We start from the raw sequence: 18,900 nt of genomic DNA on the forward strand, positions 1-18,900 counted from the left end.
AAGCTTCAATTTTTTTAAAAATTTTATTCTTCCCGTCCCTCAACCCCTGCCTCTGGCAGGCACCAATCTGTTCTCTGTATGAGCTTTTAAAAAAAATTTTTAGGTGACACATATAAGAGGGATCATATGATATTTGTCTTTCTTTGTCTGACTTATTTCACTTATCGTAATGCCCTTGAGGTCCATCTATGTTGTCGCAAATGGCAAGATTTCATTCTTTTTTTTATGGCTGAATAATATTCCGTTGTATATGTACGCACTACATTTTCTTTATCCCTGCATCCGTTGATGGACGCTTAGGTTGTTTCCATGTCTTGGCTGTTGTGAATAATGCTGCAGTGAACATAGGGGTGCAAATATCTTTTTGAATTAGTGTTTTCATTTTCTTTGGATAAATACCCAGAAGTGGCAAAGCTGGATCATATGGTAGTTCTATTTTTAATTTTTGGGAGAACCTCCATACTGTTTTCCATGGTGGCTGCGCCAATTTACATTCCCACCAATGGTGCACAAGAGTTCCCTTTTCTCCACATCCTCATCAACACTTGTTATTTCTTGTCCTTTTGATAATAGCCATTCTAACAGGTGTGGAATGATAGCTCCTTGTAGTTCTGATTTGCATTTCCCTGATGATTAGTGTTGCTGAGCATCTTTTCATGTACCTGTTGGCCATCTGCATGTCTTCTTTGGAAAAATGTCTACTCAGATCTTCTGCTCACTTTTTAATTGCATTGTTTTATTGCGATTGAGTTGTATGAATTCTTTATATGTTTTGGATATTAGCCCCTTATCTAAGAAATATATGATTTGCAAATATTTTCTCCCATTCAGTAGGTTGTCTTTTCTTTTTTTTTTTTTTGAGGAAGATTAGCCCTGAGCTAACTGCTGCCAATCCTCTTTTTGCTGAGGAAGACTGGCCCTGAGCTAACATCCATGCCCATCTTCCTCTACTTTATATGTGGGACGCCTACTACAGCATGGCTTGCCAGGTGGTGCCATGTCCGCACCCGGAATCTGAACCGGCGAACCCCGGCCCGCAGAAGGGGAAGGTGTGCACTTCACTGGTGAGCCGCCGGGCCAGCCCTGCCTTTTCATTTTATTGATGGCTTCCTTTGCTGTGCAGAAGCTCTTTAATATGATGTGGTCCCACTTATTTATTTTTGTTTTTATTGCTTTTGCTTTTGGTGTCAGATTCAAAAAATCATCACCAAGCCCTATGTCAAGGAGCTTCCTGCCTATGTTTTCTTCTAGGAGTTTTATGGTTTCAGGTCTTACTTTTAAGTCTTTAATCCATTTCAAGTTAATTTTTGCGTGAGGTGTAATTTTGCAAGCGGTGCTTCTTTCGGAGTTTGCGCGCCCTGACGTGTCGCTGCAGTATTTCAGTAGTCTGTTCTGCAGATCTCTGCATTCGGTTCAGGTTGACTACAAGAACTAAAATCCTCAGCTCCCAGCCCTCCTTCCCCTCCAGCCTAACGCTAGCCAGAGCAGAGCAGATGCCAGAGACGGATGTGATAGAGACCTGGATTCCATTTCTGGCTTTGTGGCTGGATAACCATGGACAAGTCGCTTTGTGTCTTTGGGTTTCAGTTTTCTCGTCCTCAGAGTAACCACGGAATTTAGATCAGGGTTTCTGAGCATTGGCACTATTGACATTTGGGGCCGGGTAAATCTGTTGTGTAGGGCTGTCCTGTGCACTGTAGGATGCTTGGCAGCATCCCTGGCCTCTACCCATTAGATGCCAGGAGCACCTCCTCCCAAGTTGTCACAGTCAAAAATGTCTCCAGACTTTGCCATGCGTCCCCTGGGGGAGCTCTCTTGCCCCCGGAGTGAGAACCACTGATTCAGATGATCTCTGAACGTTCTTCTGGCTCCAGTATTCTCGAATTCATTGTCCTGTGCTTTGTTTAATGCTGCGTTCTTGGTCAGAGAGCTGATTCCCTTTCATAATGTCGTATGCTGTGTGTTGCAGAATACAATGTGAAGGCTTTTTTTATGCTGTGGGGTTCCAGAAATAGCTTCTATCCAAAGGGGAGGCCTCTTTGTATGCCAGTTGTAGCTGGGAAGCTAGCTTGGCAGAAAGGAGAGTGTTAGGGAAAGAAAAAACCTCAAGCACTAGATCAGCGTGTGCTGGAACCTGCTGGACCTGGGTGCACAGCAGACCTGGAGGACGTCATGTCCGTGTTGACTCGGAACCTGGGGCAGACCTGACAGCCAAGTGTCCCTTTCCTTACCTGCGAAAGTGGGAGTAACAGTACCCGTGGGGGTGTTGTAGGAGGAACTGAGATCACGAATGGTGCTGGCGCTGACTGTGGGAGAAGATGGTGGTGATGTCTACACAGCTAGGAGGAGGCCAACGCAAACGGCCCCCGAGTGCCGCCGGGAACACCCCCTCAGGGCGGTGGTGGGGACCTGCTTCCAGCCCCAGTACATGACTTGCATCTAACGCTTCAGAGGGCAGCTCTGGCTGTGCCCCTCCACTCTCGGAACGGCCACCCCCTCTATAAAATGGGGCCAACTGTATTTGCTTGGCTTTTTGGGGGGATCAGATGGATGTAAGAGGGTCTGCGAGCTGGAAAACTCCTGAGAGACAGGGAGCAGTGGTGGCAGTGGCATTGCAGCGTGCAGGCCGTGTTTTATGTGTTTGTGGGTTGGGGAGTGGGGGAGGTTAGAATGGCCAGAAAAATTGCCCCTGGCCCCCAGGTCTGGGACTGCAATGTGCCCCCCCCATTCCCTTGCCTTCAGCTCACTCTCTCTCTGACACTTTCTGGCCTCGTAATAATTACTCTTCTGGGGAGGTGGCCCTCAGGGAGACTGAGCTGCCGTGCAGAGGCCAGGCACAGCAGCCTTGCCCCTCGCGGGTCCCCGTGTGGGCTGCCCTGTTCCTTTCGGGTCCCATTCCACAGCTTGTCTGTGCCCCCCGAGCAGGCCCCTTGCTTCCGTGAGCTCAGAACGGCTTGGCACCCTCGGTGGACCATCTGGCCCTGTCTCTGTAACAAGTCAAAATTGTGGAAAAAATAAAAAAGGAGGATTCTCCATCACTGAGACTTAAGAGGCTGGAAAACTGTGCTTGGCAGCTCTGCTCTGGCGGAGCGCCAGGGCTGCGTGGCTCGTCACCAGCAGATGTTGATTTCTCCCGCTCTGGGGGCTGGAAGTCCAAGGTCAAGGTGGCACGTGGTTGGGTGCTGGGGAGGGCCCTCTTCTGGGTTGCAGATGGCACCTTTTCCTTGTGTCCTCACGTGGCAGGAAGAGAGCGAGCTAGCTCTGTGGGGCCTCTCTTATAAGGGCGCTATCCCATTCGTGGGGGCTCCACCCTCATGACCTAATCACCCCAAAGGTCCCACCTCCTAATACCATCACATTGAGGGTTAGGATTTCAACATATGAACTTCGGGGGCCACATTCAGTCCATGACAATAGCCAAATATAACTCGTAGCCCTTGACTGGATCCTGGCCTGAGCTAACATCTGTACTAGGCATTTGGGGACACCTGGGTTTTGTTGGTGTAACTGGCTATTAGCTGATACGGGGAAACTACTGTACATTTTATTGGGTATGATAATCTTGTGGTGTGGCAGGCACCCAGCGAAGCCACTTGTGGATTCCTGACACAGGAACAGTGAGATAACACGTGTTTCCTGCTGCCATGCTTTGGGTACTTTGTTCCCGAGCAGTAGATAACTAACACGTGTGTGTGTGTAGAAGCATGTTCTTTTTGGAGCTGCATGCTGAAGTATTTAGGGATGAAGCGTCATGATTGCAATAAGTTACTTTTTAAATTTTTAAAAATATTTTTGGAGATCTCTTTAATGTATGGCTGACCAGAAGACAGATGAATTCTCATACCTGCTTCTACATTCAACGTGTTGCAGTGTTACATGTCATGTAGCCTCTGGAAAGTTCTACTATACATTCACAAGAGAATGAGAATGGAAAAAGGCAAATAACAATTTAAGATTATTTAAAAAATTTTCTTGACAGTGTGGGCCCCCCTACAGGGTCTTGGGGACCACAGGGTGTCCCCAGATAGCACTTTGAGAAACACTGCTTTAGGCCGATAGTTTACTTTTCAATGGTTCAATTAAATGAAGAAAGAAAGAGATGAGGCAAACGTGACCAAATAGGAGCACTGTTGAATCTGATTGGTTTTTCATTGGACTCGGTATATTTGAAAATGTTCATAATAAAAAGTTAAGAAAAAGAAAGGAAATGTAGACTCTTAGACATGTGGGAGATTCTGATTGAGCAGGTCTGGGGTGAGGCCCAGCAGGAGGAGTTTTTTTTTTCTCTTGAGGAAGATTAGCCTTGAGCTAACATCTGCTGCCAATCCTCCCCTTTTGGTGAGGAAGACTGACCCTGAGCTAACATATGTGCCCATCTTCCTCTACTTTCTCTGTGGGATGCCTACCACAGCATGGCTTGATAAGCGGTGCCATGTCTGCATCCGAGATCCGAACCGGTGAACCCCAGGCTGCTGAAGCGGAACGTGCACAGTTAACCGCTGTGCCACCGGGCTGGCCCCCCCAGCGGGAGGATTTTGAACCCAAGCTCCAGGGGCCCCGATTGCATGGACCCAAGGCCCCACCTAAGGCCAGCTGCCCCAGAGGTTCCCAGCTTATGCCCTGCCCTCCAGCCTTCCACCATCCCGAACCAGATCGAGGTGGGTTAGTTGTGGTGTTGGCTCATCTGTCCTGCCGCCACCGATCTGGGCAGGTGTGTGGGGACAGTCCACCCCTCACACACACTCTCCCTCCTAGCAAACCCTGGCGTGCTGGCTGTGGAGAAGGCCTTGTTAGCAGACCTTTGCTTAAGTATCTGTCCAGGGGACGGCCAGAGAGAAGCTTGCCTTCCTAAGGGCGGGGGTGGGTTTCCTTTAGAAATCATGGTAAGTACTTTTTCAGTGACTTGTTTTTCATCTTATGCACACATAGTGAGAATTTCAAGCAGTGTCAAGGTTATGTAAAGAAAACAAAGTCCCCTTCCCATCCTTAGTCCCCCATCCCCCTCCAAAGGCAGCCACTGATAACTTTACCATACATTGTTTCCGAAAATGTCTGTGCAGACATACCCATCTGTAGAACGTATACAGTGCTTTTCTTGCTTTATTGGGGTTTACATGGAGCAAAATGCATGGATCTTACTTCAGCCGTTTTTGGCAGAGGACATTCCCAGTACTCCCAGAGGGCCCCATCTTACTCCCCTGTAGCCAAACCCTCTGACCAGAGGCAACCCCCGCTCTGATTTCTGTCGGCACAGGTTACTTTTGCCTGTTCTTGAACTTCATGTACGTGGAATCCTACCATTTATACACTTTTATATCTGGCTTCCTTCGCTCAGCAGGCTTTTGAGAGTCATCCGTCATTTCATGCAGCAGTAATTCATTCATTCCATTTTCGTGTGAACAGCCCTTTTAGAGAAAAAGTGGGAGCACTCGATATGCCCCATTCCTCTGACTACTCTTGTAAGCATGCTGACAGTGTTCCACTGTGTGGATGGTGTGGTCATTTATTTAACCGCTCCCCTGTTGAGGGACATGTGGATTACACAGGCTTTTGTACTCAGTGATAATGGTGTTAGACGAATGTAAAAATGCTAAAGAGGAAAAGATCCTCTGGCTTAATTAAATGCATGGAATTTAGATGTTGGAAGTCAGCTTCAAAATCACAGCAACCCTTCTGTCTCACAGATGAGGGGTAGATGTCCAGAGAAGTCAAGTGACTGGCCCAAGGTCATGTGACTGATAGTGACAGAGCTGGGGAACCCTGGGGTCCCTCAATACCTTGTACAGAATGCTCTTTTTTCCACTCCAGGCTCTGTGAGGGCAGGGGCTACTTGGGCCCTGTCACCACTGTGAACACAGCCCGTGGCACTCGGCCTAGGCGGTGCTCAGTGAATACTTGCTGAATGAAAAGATCAGTGAAATATTAGCCTCCTGAGAAAAGATGTCAGTATCACGAGCCCTGCAAAGGCGTTTCCATGAGATGCGAGCTTCAGCATTCATTCATTCACTCCCTCATTTACTACTTTGTTCAGCAAATGCTTGTTGGGTCCCTGCTGTGTCTCTATGCGTCTAGGCCAGGGTTTCTCAACCTTGACACTGGGGACGTTTGGCCTGGATGATTCTCTGTGTTGGGGCCGTCCTGTGCACTGTAGCTTGTTTAGCAGCATCCCTGGCCTCCATACACTGGATGCCAGTAGCAACCACTGTCCTGTCCCCCATTGTGACAACCAAACTCCAGACATTGCCAAATGTCCCCTCATGGGCAAAATTGCCCCCGATTGAGACCTACCAGTCTAGGCATTGGGATACTCGGTGAAACCAAATGGACAAAGTTCGTGCCCTTGTGGAACTGACATTTGAGTTGAGGAAAGAGAAAGTTTTAAGTCTATTTTATAGGTTGTGCCTTTGAGTGAAATACAGTAGGAGGCAAAGGATGGACAGTGATTGGTTCAGAATGCTAGCTAGATGGGGTGGTCACGAGGGCCTCTCTGAGGGCTAACACAGGAGCAGGGACCTGAATGAAGTGAGGGAGAGCCATGTGAACATTGAGGGGTCTAAGTGTTCAGGGCTGAGGGAACAGCCAGTGCAAAGGTCCTGAGGCGAGACAGGGCTGGGTGCATTTTAAGGAACAGCAAGGAGGTCTGTGTCCAGAGAAGAGCAGCCCAGAGAAGATGTGGTAGGAAAGGTGCCCGGAGGGGTAGCCAGGGCAGACCATGTGGGAACTTGGCAGGAGTGTCACCAACCCTAGATTATTCTACATGTGATGGAAAGCCACTGGATGCCTTTGGGTGGTGTAGTGACATGTAGGGACTTGTGTTTGAAAGGATGACTCTGGCAGCTCTTAGAAGAGTCAGAGGTGGGTAAGAGAGAAAGCAGGGTGGCCGGCAAGGAGGCTGGGATGGTGGCCAGGTGAGCAGTGACTGGGTGACCAGGTGAGCTCTAACTTAGAGGAACATGTCTCCAGCGAACTTGGCAGCAGTGTTGTGCTGGGCCCCGGGGTGGGCTGGCTGTCAGAAGAGGACAGGCCGGTGAGGTCCGTGTAACCACAGTACTTTGAGGCGGAGGCCGGGCAGGCTGCCGATGTCACCCCTCGTGCCTGCGTCAGGGACAGCAGTACCCTTGATGGGCGGCGGTTCCCAGGGCCAGCAAAGGAGGGAGCACGCGCCTTCAGCATATGATACTAGAAAAGCTGTCCTGTTCTGGATGAAGTCACCCCAGTCCTCGGGCTGCTGTTTGGTGGCCATGATTCTTGGGGTCGTGGTCATGGCCATACACAGATTTCTCACCGCCCCTTGAGCCTACCACACTCGTCCCTGTCACTGGGTCTGTGAATTGGCTATTCTCTGTACCTGGAGGGCTAAGCCCCCACACCTCGTGCTGGCCAGCGCAGGTCGTTTGCTGTCCATCGTCACCTCCGAGTGGCCTTTCCTTGTCATCTGAGCCGCGCCCTCCCGCCCCGGCTGGGCGTAGTCCGCCATGCCTCTTTTGTGTTTCTTTCCTTCGTTCTAGCACAGTTCCCTCTGCGGTTGTGCCCACTGAGCACTTGCTTGCTGTCGTCGCACGGGTCTTTGTGCAGTGCCTGAGAGCAGGCAGCCTGGCCCTGGGTGGAACTGAGGAACGTTTGAGATGGGAGCCTTCCCTGTTGGAGGTGACAGTAACCCCTTCTCAAGTCACAGAGGGGAGGGTCCCGGAGGGCTGGGCCCTGTGAGGGCAGTGCTGGGCTTGCTCCCATCAGCAGCAGGGGCTTGGGCTGGAGGGAGAATGGCGCACAGAGGCTGCTTTCTGCTTATCCCCTTGGGAAGTCTGCTCCCTGCCCTGGTGGCCGGGCCTTGCTGACTCATTGCTCCTGGCTGACACTGCTTCCCTTGTGCTGGCCCAGCACTTTTTACCTTGTCTCTCTGAGGGCTGCCTGTGCTTACCTGCCTCTCGGTCCTTAGTTTCCTTCTGGGTTTGAATGGCTCAATGTGAAACTTCTTTTTCCTCGCCACTGTAACCCTTGGAGGCGCTGGGTGGGTTAGAGGGGCTTCGTGGTCAGTAGACAGCAGGGCTGACCGCATGATTACGGACGAGTCATTTTTCCTCTTAGCTTAGTCATGCCTTCCAGCGGCACCCCTTTCCCTGAAACGTACGAATTAACTGTCGTTTCAGCCCTTACCTTGGTAACCCAGCGAGAGTATGGTTAAGCCAGCCGGTGGCTGTGTTCCCCTGCGGCCTTGTCCTGAGGACATGGGAGGAACACCTCAAGGCCAGATTTGATGACTCCCTGTACTTAACCTTCACAAAGTTTGAGTTGGTCAGTCAGTTTGTCAAACAAACTGAGTTTGTTCAGACACTCACTGGTCATGAGTGTCTGTTGAAATTTTTTTTATCTGTGAGGAGGGTATACCCCACATAAACAGGAAATAGATTGTTGTGGAGGAAAATGGTCCATGGAAGGTCAGTCTGAAGAGGTCCCAGGAGAGAGAGGGACAAAGTGGTATTTCCCTCTAGCACTGTCTTCAGCAGCTGTTATGGGCTGAATTGTGTCCCTCAAAATTCCTATGTTGAAGTCCTAGCCCCCAGTACCTCAGAATGTGACCTTATTTGGAGACAGGGTCTTTATAAAGCTAGTCAAGTGAAAATGAGGCCATTAGGGTGGACCCTAATCCGGCGTGACTGGTGTCCTTAGAAGAAGAGGAAGTTTCTACACGGACAGGCACAGAGGGAAGATGACGTGAAGGGACGTAGAGAGAAGGTGGCCATCCACAAGCTGAGGAGAGAGACCTGGAACAGATCTTTCCCTCAGCGCTTCCAGAAGGCACCGACGCTGCCGTCACCGTGAGCTCAGGCTTCTGGGCTCCAGAACTGGGAGACAGTACATTTCTGGTATTTGAGCCATCCAGTCTGTGGTCCTTTGGTATGGCCACCCTGGTGAACTAACCCAGCAGCGTTTTCAGGGGAGGTCAGAGGGCAACGTGGTGGGGCTTTCCTTCAGCTCTTTCCACACAGTTGAGGAGAAGCGTGGCCTCCTCACGGAGGCAGGTGGCTCTCGGGTCCTGAGAGGACCGAGGCCGACTAGGCTATTGTGGAGGAAGGGCCCTTGGGGCCTGGGCCTGGGCTCGAATCTGGCTCCCCACTCACTGTCTGTGAGACTTAGGCCTGTGACCTAACCTCTCCTCTGCCTCAGTCCACTTATCTGTCACTTGGGCCTGAGGGTGACAGTGTTTAATTTAGAGTGCCAGGAGCCCCACCGGCACACCGTGAGCACTGTACAAAGTTGCTGTTACTGTTAGTGTTGTGAGAAGGAGTCTTGGGGGAAAGTTTAAGTCCTTGGCCCTTGGCACCGGGAACACAGAGACCTCATGCCCCCTCTCCCTGCCCCCTGGGGTGGGGATGTGAGAACACTGAGTCCATTGTGTCACCCAAGGCCACATGCAGTTGGCCTCATCTCCTTTCCAGCACACAGGCTGTGTTCCAAAATGGGACAAATAGCTGTGTGGCCCTGGGGCTATAGGAACCATGCCACAGAGGGAGGGTCATGGTCCCACACCAGCTCCCCGGTCCTAGGGAAGCCAGACTGTAGCTGAATGAGCCAGAGAGTGCTGGGGGCTGGGAGGCGGGCCAAGGAGGAAGGAGGAGGGGGAAGAGGAGTGACCGTCCTTCATCTCTGCCTGCTCCGGGCAAAATTTTGAAAGAGGCAACCTTTATTTCTCCTGTCTCTTTCTGCTGGTCCTTGGCTCTGACCTTCCCTCTCTTTGACTTTCATTGGTTCTGTAGCCTTCGGCCCTTCACCAGGTGGCCACCAGGGGGCTCCTCTCACTGGCGGTGCCTCTCCGCCTTCTCCCCTCTTGGTGTCTAGAGAATTAGCTGGGAGGGGCAAATGAATCATGGCCTCTCACCATCTGAACGAACAGTGTCTGCATTTTAAAACGTGAGCCTCCATTCTCTCAAATGAACTTGAAATTGGCGGGGTGAGGGGGGGGGTGGGTTTCAGGGTTTCAGGCAAGCTGGAAAGGTGAGGTGAAAAGCTTTGACTGGTGTGGGAGCTAGCCTCCAAGATGGGCCCTGGTGACCCTGCCTCCTGGTGTTCACGCCCACGTGCAGTCCCCTGCCACACTGAATTACTGAGGGCTGACCTGTGCCGCCAATAGGATGCAGTGGAAGTGATGGTGTGTGACTTCTGAGGCTAGGTCATGAGGGACTGCTGCTTCTACCTTGCTCCCTTGGATCGCCTGCTCTGGAGGAAGCTACCTGCCATGTCCTGAGGACACTCAAGCAGCCCTGTGGAGATGCCAGGATGGAGCAGAACTGAGGCCTCCCGCCAACAGCCAGCATGAACTTGTGAGCCATATCAGGGGGCCAACATGGAAGTGGGTCCTCCTGCCCCTGTCAGACCTTCAGATAACCACAGCCACGGCCAACAGCTTGGCTACAACCTCTTGAGAGACCTCGCGCCAGAAAGACCTAATGACACTGCTCCTGAATTCCTGACCCCTGGAAACTGTAAGATCATATATGTTTGTTGTTTTAAGATGCTAAGTTCTGGAGTAATTTGTTACACAGCATTGGATAGCTGATACAACTGGTAAGAGCCCAGAGTTTTCTGGGAGGGGAAGCCTAGTGCTGGCCTCACCTCAGGTCAGCTCCCCAGGCGTGGCTGCCTCCCTCCTACCCCTTCTGGAGCTCGACTTCTCTCTGATGGCTCTGTGTTTGTTGATGGTGTCCTCTCTTTTGGGTTGGGGAGGAGAGGAATTTCATGTAAGATTTAGGTGTATTGGTAATAAGTTAGGGCATGTTGGTGATGAGTTTGAGTGTATTGATTTTAAGTAAATGGGCACCTGCCTGTATTTCATGAAAATGTATATCCCCGTGTCTGTCCTCACCGTCTGCAGACTCCGGTACAGTAGCCCTCAAATGCCAGTGGGGTTTGGATGTCTGGCTGTCACTTCAAGAACCTAGGATTTCGACTGTGGGATGTAACTTTCCATGTGAGCATCTCCCCCTCGCCTCCTGCACAGTGGAGCCTGGAATTCAGCATGGAGTCCATGTCCTCTGCCCACTGCATGGAGGGTTTGCCAACCCCAGTGCCTTTGCTTTGTCAGAGGGTCCAGACTTTTGACCTGAGTTATTTCACTGTGAGATGATTTTTGTAAGAGAAGATGCAATAGGTATTTTAAAAGAGAAAGAAAGTATTTCACAGACACTCAGAGAAGTGTTACAGTATGCCAACTAAAAATCTAACTTTTGTAAAGTGCGGCAGTGAGCTTTCATTCTAGCTGCTGGCTTTTTTGGATGACCTTTAGTAAAGCTTTTATTCAAATATATGTTCAGAAAAGTGTGTAAAGCGTAAGTGTACAGTGTGGTGAATTTTCACAAAGTGAGCACACCTGGGTAACCAATATCGTTAGGGTTTTTTTTTTGGTGCTTGGGGTTTGTTGAGCTCCTTGTCTGTGGGGTTGTAGTTGAATAGTTTAAATCGTTTTGTAGAACAGGATTTCCTACAGTAAATGTTCTGGTCAGCTAATGAAAATTTATTTCAGAGAAATTTCTTGAGAGAGTTTAAAGGGCGTTTTAAACCAGTTCCCTTGTTGAGCTCTCCCCGCCTCCAGTTGCATCAGAATGGCGAAGAAGGGTTTGCCTCGTGGGGCTCTGGAGGAACTTTCAGCCTGTGGTGCTTTTAGGTGCTGTCACGGGTTCCAAGTCCACTCCCAAGGGCCCCAGCAATGCTGTGTCAGATGCCTGTGGTCGGATATCAGCCAGGATGCCCACCAGCTGCACTGAGGAGACGAACTCTCTCTCTGTCAGCCCAACTTTTTTCATGGATGAAAAGGAATAAGGGAAGACTCAAGATGAATTGAGCAGTTAAAAACCTCCCCCAGACCTGGTAGGGGAAGCCAGTCACGCCCTTCAGACTTGCCTTGCTCCACACGGTACAACTGTGGGAGATGGTGTGCGTAAGAGGTGATGGAGTCCGTGTTTCAAAGCCACTTGGGTTTTACACGTCTCACGACTTAAGTTTGCTTTACACGTTCTTTTTGTCCTCTGTATATGCACTGATAAAATAGCTTTCTCATACGTGTTCTTGAGCGTGTCTGTGCAGTGATGTCCAAAGCATTCAGCTGACTGCGTGACAGAGTTTTAGATCTGTGGATGGGTAAGGTATTAATGGCGCTCTTTGTAGAGCAGAGGTAGTATATGCGGTTGGCTAAGCTTTTTAGGTTTGGTGGATATGACTCTGTAGAGGGGGCGTAGCAGGTGCTTCTGTAAAGGTCCAGATAGTACATAAGGGTGAGTAACACAGGCCTCTGCCCTCAAAGAGCTCACAGTCAAATACGGGAGGAAGCAAGCTTGTAAATAATTATTGCAACAAAATGCACTGGCGCTGCCGACTGCGCCCCTGAAGTTCCGCTCCCCTGGCCCCCGGGTCACCATGCTCTGCCGCCCTCTGCCTCTGTATTACTCTCCTCGCGCTGCGGTTCTGTCTCTGTCCCCTGCTCCCGTCCCTCTCCCCACGGTTCTCACTTCAGCCTGGTCCCTGTTCTTTATTCAAAGTGTGGTCCACAGACCGGCAGCATCAGCCTTGCTGGGAGCTTGTGAGAAACGCAGAGTCTCAGGCCCCACCCCAGACCTGCTGAATCGGAAGCCGCATTTTAGGAAGGTGCCCAGTGGTACAGGTGTACTGGAAAGCGTGAGACGCACTGGTCTAGGTGACAGAGCTGCGGGAGAACCCCGGACATTGGTGGAATCCAGGGAAGCTGGGCCTCAGGAGCTGGAAGGTTCTCTGTGCATCTCTTGCTTGTTTGTTTCAGAGTTTCTCATCCTGTCACTGTTGACATTTGGAGCTGGGTCATTCTTTGCTATGGGGCCATCCTGTGCATTTAGGATGTTTATTGGCATTCTAGGCCTCTACCCTCTTGATGTTGGCAGTACCCTCTCCCCAATTATGAGAACCCAGGGTGTCTCCAGGCATTGCCAAGTGTCTGGGGATGCCAAATACATCCGCCAAGGGGAAATGTCCGAAAGGCTCATTTGATCCATTTTGGAATTAAGGCAGAGGTTTCCCACCCCAGCACTAGCGGCATTTGGGGCTGCATAATCCTTTGTGCTAGGGCTCTGTGGGGCACTGCAGGCTGTTGAGCAGCATCCCTGGCCCCCACCCATAAGATGCCAGGAGCACCCCCATCACTTGTGACAAATGTCGCCAGACATTGCCCAATGTTCCCTGAAGGCAGAATCACTTCTGTTGGGAGCCTCTGGTCTGTTTATCTTTGGTCTCTGCCACCTAGCCTCTTCTCCCTGCTGTAGACACTCGGTAGGGGTAGTAGTTCCCAGGCCAGCCACCCCTGGGAAGAGAGACCTCCTTTTTCCTGTTGTCCGTATATGGTCTCTGTGTCCCATGGTCACCCCCACAGCTAGTCACTGTACCCGGCTGTTGGCTAGCATCTGTCACGTGCCCACACTGGAAGCCAGGGGCCAGCTTTGTTACCAAATGAAGGTGGAGGGGAGGGGCAGAAGTGGCTGCTGCGGCCCACTCTTGCACTCCTATGTGGAGCCAAGTGCTCTGCTGAGCTTTCATCCCGTGACAAGCTCGTGTAGCAAGTACTTGGTGAGTGGCATGTGGTGCAGGCTGGCTCGTTAGCCCGGTCACGGTGGGCAGCCTGCGGGGCTTAGGGTGTGCCGCATGTGACCACAGAGCCCAGGCGCTTCCTGACACCCCCCGGGCCCTGCTTTCAGCCTCAGTGCTTTTACGTCAACCCCCTCCGTACCTCCCCCTCCAGGCCACCCTCCACATTGTTGTCCGAGGGCTACTTTAGAACATGCTGGTCTTCTCAAAACACTTTTGTGCCGCAAGAGAAAGTGAGCTTTTTTACACAGTCCCGAAGTCCCTTCCCATCTAACCAGAAGTTTTCTTTCCCGTGTAGTCCTCTCTACCTGCACCTCGAGGATCTACGAGAGTGGGGAAAGGCTTGTGCTCCAAAGAAAAAAGACAGTACTGACGCCAGAAGGAATGGATGGCCCGGGCAAAAACCGCGGCGGGAAACCTGAGACTGCGTTCACTGATGCCCAGGCCACGCTTTTAAACACTTCTTAAAGTTACAAATATAGTGAACATGTTAAAAAGTGTGTAACCCCTAAATGTATGGCTTAATAGATTGTAAAAGAAACACCCATGTCGCCACTCGACATATGAAATCATTTCTCTAACTCCCTATAAACGGATTCACAGTGTGTATTCTGATGTGTCCCGACTCTTAGGCAACATGCTGTGTTCAGGACTCATCCATTGTGAGCATGTTTTGGGAAGCACTTGAGTCAGAGGGTGGGTCGGAGAAGAGAAGCCACGGAAGGTGACACAGTGGCCAGGAGTCAGAGGGCGTTACCCTTGAGTACTCAGGGCCCAGAGCCACAGCTGTGGGCTGTGGAGGGGCGAGGTGCCCGTGCTCTGAGGTAGGAGTTATGGTGAAAGGAGGCGGAGGGAAGGAGCGGTCCTGCCTTCTCTTTGGGTGGAGGTGGGGTTACGCGTTGGAGCAGATGGAGGAAGGAGGAGGCAGCCCCCGCCTGTGCTTCCTGGCGGGACAGGAGCTTCCCCAGTGGACTGTAGGCTGCTCTAGGCAGAAGGGCTGCTTGCACAGCACCATCTGGTGGTCATGCGGTGCAGTGACACCCCCTCTGAGACTGGGGACATGCAGCCTGGTGGCCTTTAGAGCAGCGGCCAGCACCAAGGAGCTGGCGTCCAGCAGCCATCAGCCCCTGAGTTCTGTGCCTCATGTAATCTACGTAGATTGCAAGAAAAGGGACTTCATAAAGGCTGTTTGTGATTCGTTCTTGGAGCTTATGGAAAATCTGTAAGAAATGAAGCTGTTTTTGGATTTTTTTTCTAGGTGCCATCTAACCAAGGTCTGACCGTGGACTCAGCTTTTATGCTCTATAATGATTGATATGAATAGCTGGCAGTGAAGATAGCTCTGAAATTTCTGGAAAGTCCCACAGGCTTAACCAGTTTCTGTGGCAGACACAAATAATTTTGATTAATTGAAAAATGTTTGCTTGTCCCAGTGAGGGTGACAGGGGCTGGTACTAAGTTTCAGTCTCTGGTTCACGCGCTTCGGTTTTTGAAAGGTGAGTGGTGAGGGTCAGCGAGGGTCAGCTGAGGCCACACAGCCAGACGGGATTCACACACATTTCTCATTTAGGGGTCTTTCCACTTTGAATAGATGGATTTCACTTGAAAGAAAATAGTCTGTAATAAATGTAAAGACTTTGAGGAGTGTTCGGGAACAGATATTTGAACTGCCAGCCGTAGATTGATGTTTGAATGGCCTCGCTAGTTCTGCCCTATTGTGAATGATGCTGCAGTGAACACGAGAGTGCAGAGATCTCTTCAAGGTCCTGCTTTCAGTTCTTTTGGATAAATACCCAGCAGTGGGATGGCTGGATCGTATGGTAGTTCTATTTTGAATTTTTTGAGATATCTCCATACTGTTTTCCACAGTGGCTGCACCAGTTTACATTCTCTCCAATAATGCACAAGGGTTGCAACTTCGCATCTTCACCAACACTTGTTATTTTTCGTGGTTTTGATAATGGCCGTCCTAACAGATGTGAGGTGAAATCTCATTGTGGTTTTGATTTGCATTTCCCAGATGATTAGTGACGTTGAGCATCATTTCATATACCTGTTGGCCCGTGGTACATCTTCTTCGGAGAAATGTTTATTCAAGTCCTTTGCTCGTTTTTATGTTGTTATTTGTTTTTCTGCTATTGTGTTATAGGAGTTCCTTATATATTATGGATATTAACCCCTTATCAGATATGTGGTTTGCAAATATTTTTCCCCGTTTTGTAGGTTGTCTTTTTGCTCTGTTGATTGTTTCCTGTGCTGTGCAGAAGCTTTTTAAATTGATATAATCCCACTTTTCTATTTTTGCTTTTGTTGCCTGTGCTTTTGGTGTTATATCCAAGAAATAATTACCAAGGCCAATGTTATCAAGTTTTTCCCCTATGTTTTCTTCTAGGAGTTTACAGTTTCAGGTCTTACATCTAAATCTTTAATCCATTTTGAACTGATATTTGAGTATGGTGTAAGATAGGGGTCCAATTTCATTCTTTTGCATGTGGATATCTAGTTTTCCCAGCGCCACTTGTTGAAGAGACTATCCTTTCCCTGTTGTGTGTCTTGGTGCCCTTGTTGAAGAACAGTTGACCATATATGCGTAGGTTTATTTCTGGGCTCTCTATTTTGTTCCATTGGTCTGTATGTCTGTCTTTATGACAGTACCATACAATTTTGATTAGTGTAGCTTTATAATATTTTGAAATCAGAAAGTGTGAAGCCTCCAGCTTTGTTCTTCCTTTTCAAGATTGCTTTGGCTATTTGGGGCCCTTTGTGGTTCCATATGATTTTTAGGATTGTTTTTTCTATTTCTGTAAAAAATGCCATTGGGATTTTTATAGGAATTGCAGTGAATCTGTATATCGCTTTGGGCAGTGTAGACATTTTAACAATATTAAGTCTTCCAGTCCATGAACATGGGATGTCTTCCCATTTATTTGTTGTCTAATTTCTTTCAGCCATGTTTTGTAGCTTTCAGCTTACAAATCTTTCATCTCCTTGGTTAAGTTTACTCCTAAGTATTTTTTTTTTTCAGATTTTATTTTTCCTTTTTCTCCCAAAGCCCCCTGGTACACAGTTGTGTATTTTTTTAGTTGTGGGTCCTTCTAGTTGTGGTATGGGGGACGCTGCCTCAGCGTGGCTTGATGATTGGTGCCATGTCTGCGCCCAGGATTCGAACTGGCGAAACCCTGGGCCGCTGAAGTAGAGTGCATGGACTTAACCACTCGGCCACGGGGCCGGCCCCTATTCCTAAGTATTTTATTCTCTTTGATGCTATTGTAAATGGGATTGTTTTCTTAATTTCATTTTTGAGTTATTAGAGTATAGAAACACAACTGATTTATGTATATTGATTTTTAATTTTTTAATTATTTTATCTTATCTTTTTGAGGAAGATTAGCTCTGAGCTAACATCTGCTGCCAGTCCTCCTTTTTTTGCTGAGGAAGAATGGCCCTGAGCTAACATCCATGCCCATCTTCCTCTACTTTTTGTACGTGGGATGCCTACCACAGCATGGCTTGCCAAGCGGTGCCACGTCTGCACCCAGGATCCAAACCGGTGAACCCTGGGCCGCCGAAGCGGAATGTGTGCACTTAACCACTGCACCACCGGGCCAGGCCCTGTATATTGATTTTGTATTCTATACTTTACTGAATTTGTTTATGAGTTCTAACAGGTTTTTTTGTGGAGTTTTTAGGGCTTTCTTTATGTAAGATTGTGTCATCTGCGAACAGAGAATTTTACTTCCTTTCTAATATGGATGTCTTTGTCTTGCCCCATGTTTTCTCTGCATCTATTGAGATGATCGTGATTTTTATGCCTCATTTTGATAATGTAGTATATTACACTGATTGATTTGTGAATGTTGAACCATCCCTACATCCCTGAAATAAATCCCACTTGATCATGGTGTGTGATCCTCTTAATGTACTGTTATATTCTATTTGCTAATATTTTGTTGAGGAGTTTTGCATCTATGTTCATCAGCAATATTGGCCTGTGATTTTCCTTTTTTGTGTTGTCTTTGTTTGGTTTTGGTATCAGGGTAATGTTGGCCTCATAGAATAAGTTAGGAAACATCCTGATCTCTTCGAATTTTTGGAAGAGTTTGAGAAGGGTAGGTATTAAATCTTCTTTGAATGTTTGGTAGAATTCACCAGGGAAGCCATTTGGTCCTGGACTTTTCTTTTTTGGGAGGTTTTTGATTACTGTTTCAATCTCTTTACTTGTGATTGGTCTATTCAGATTCTCCGTTTTTTCTTGATTTAGTTTTAGGAAGTTGTATGAGTTTAGGAATTTATCCATTTCTTCTAGGTTATCCAATTTGTTGACATATAGCTTTTCATAGTATTCTCTTCTAATCTTTTGTATTTCTGTGGTATCCTTTGTAATTTCTCCTCTTTCATTTATAATTTTATTTACTTGATCCTTTTCTCTTTTTTTCTTAGTCTGGCTAAGGGTTTGTCAATTTTGTTTATTTTCTCAAAGAATCAGCTCTTAGTTTCATCGATCCTTTCTATTGTTCTTTTAGTCTCTATTTCATTTATTTCTGCTCTGATTTTTATTATTTCCCATCTTCTACTGACTTTGTGCTTTGTTTGTTCTTCTTTTTCTGGTTCTTTTAGGTGTAGTTTAAGATTACTTATTTGAGATTTTTCTTGTTTGTTGAGGTAGGCCTATGTTGCTATAAATTTCCCTCTTTGTACCACTTTTGCTGCATGCCATATGGGTTGACATGTTGTATTGTCATTTTCATTTGTCTCCAGGTGTTTTTTATTTCTTCATTGATCTAATGATTATTCAGTTGCATGTTGTTTAGTCTCCACATATTTGTGACTTTCCCAGCTTCTTTCTTTCTTTCTTTTTTAAAGGTTGGCACCTGAGCTAACATCTTGTTGCCAATCTTCTTTTTTTTCTTCTCCCCAAGCCCCCTAGTACATAGTTGTATATTCTAGTTGTGAGTGCCTCTGGTTGAGCTGTGTGGGATGCTCCCTCAGCATGGCTTGATGAACGGTGCCATGTCTGCACCCAGGATCAAAACCAGTGAAACCCTGGGCCACCGAAGTGGAGCGTGAACTCAACCACTTGGCCTTGGGGCTGGACCCTCAGCTTCTTTCTTGTAGTTGATTTCTAGTTTCACAGCATTGTGGTTGGAAAAGATACTTGATATGATTTCAATCTTCTTAAATTTATTGAAGCTTGCCTTGTTTCCCAACATATGGTCTGTCTTTGAGAATGTTCCATGTGACCTTGAGAAGAATGTGTATTCTGCTGTTTTTTGGATGGAGTGTTCTCTATATATCTGT

General features: G+C 48.3%; 1 protein-coding gene across 15 annotated transcripts in view; it reads left to right on the top strand.

The window, feature by feature from the left end:
- Positions 1-18,900, top strand: part of CLCN4 (chloride voltage-gated channel 4) — a 68,414-nt gene that overhangs the window by 5,124 nt on the left and 44,390 nt on the right. For 2 of the 15 annotated variants that reach the window (XM_070605299.1, XM_070605302.1), the window contains one exon: positions 863-1,064. The exons of 6 other annotated variants lie outside the window; for them this stretch is intronic. Coding sequence is in view for 4 of the 9 variants with exons in the window: in XM_070605291.1 (XP_070461392.1) it covers positions 10,343-10,481 (139 nt within the window). In the remaining 5 variants the exon portion in view is untranslated. Of the gene's footprint in view, positions 1-862; positions 1,065-6,617; positions 10,482-12,530; positions 12,755-13,900; positions 14,100-14,860; positions 15,099-18,900 lie in introns of those variants that run through there. 7 more of the 15 variants (XM_070605300.1, XM_070605303.1, XM_070605296.1 and 4 more) reach the window with 6 other exon arrangements.

The sequence above is a fragment of the Equus przewalskii genome, chromosome X (genome assembly GCF_037783145.1).
Source record: "Equus przewalskii isolate Varuska chromosome X, EquPr2, whole genome shotgun sequence".
Lineage (NCBI taxonomy): Eukaryota > Metazoa > Chordata > Mammalia > Perissodactyla > Equidae > Equus > Equus przewalskii.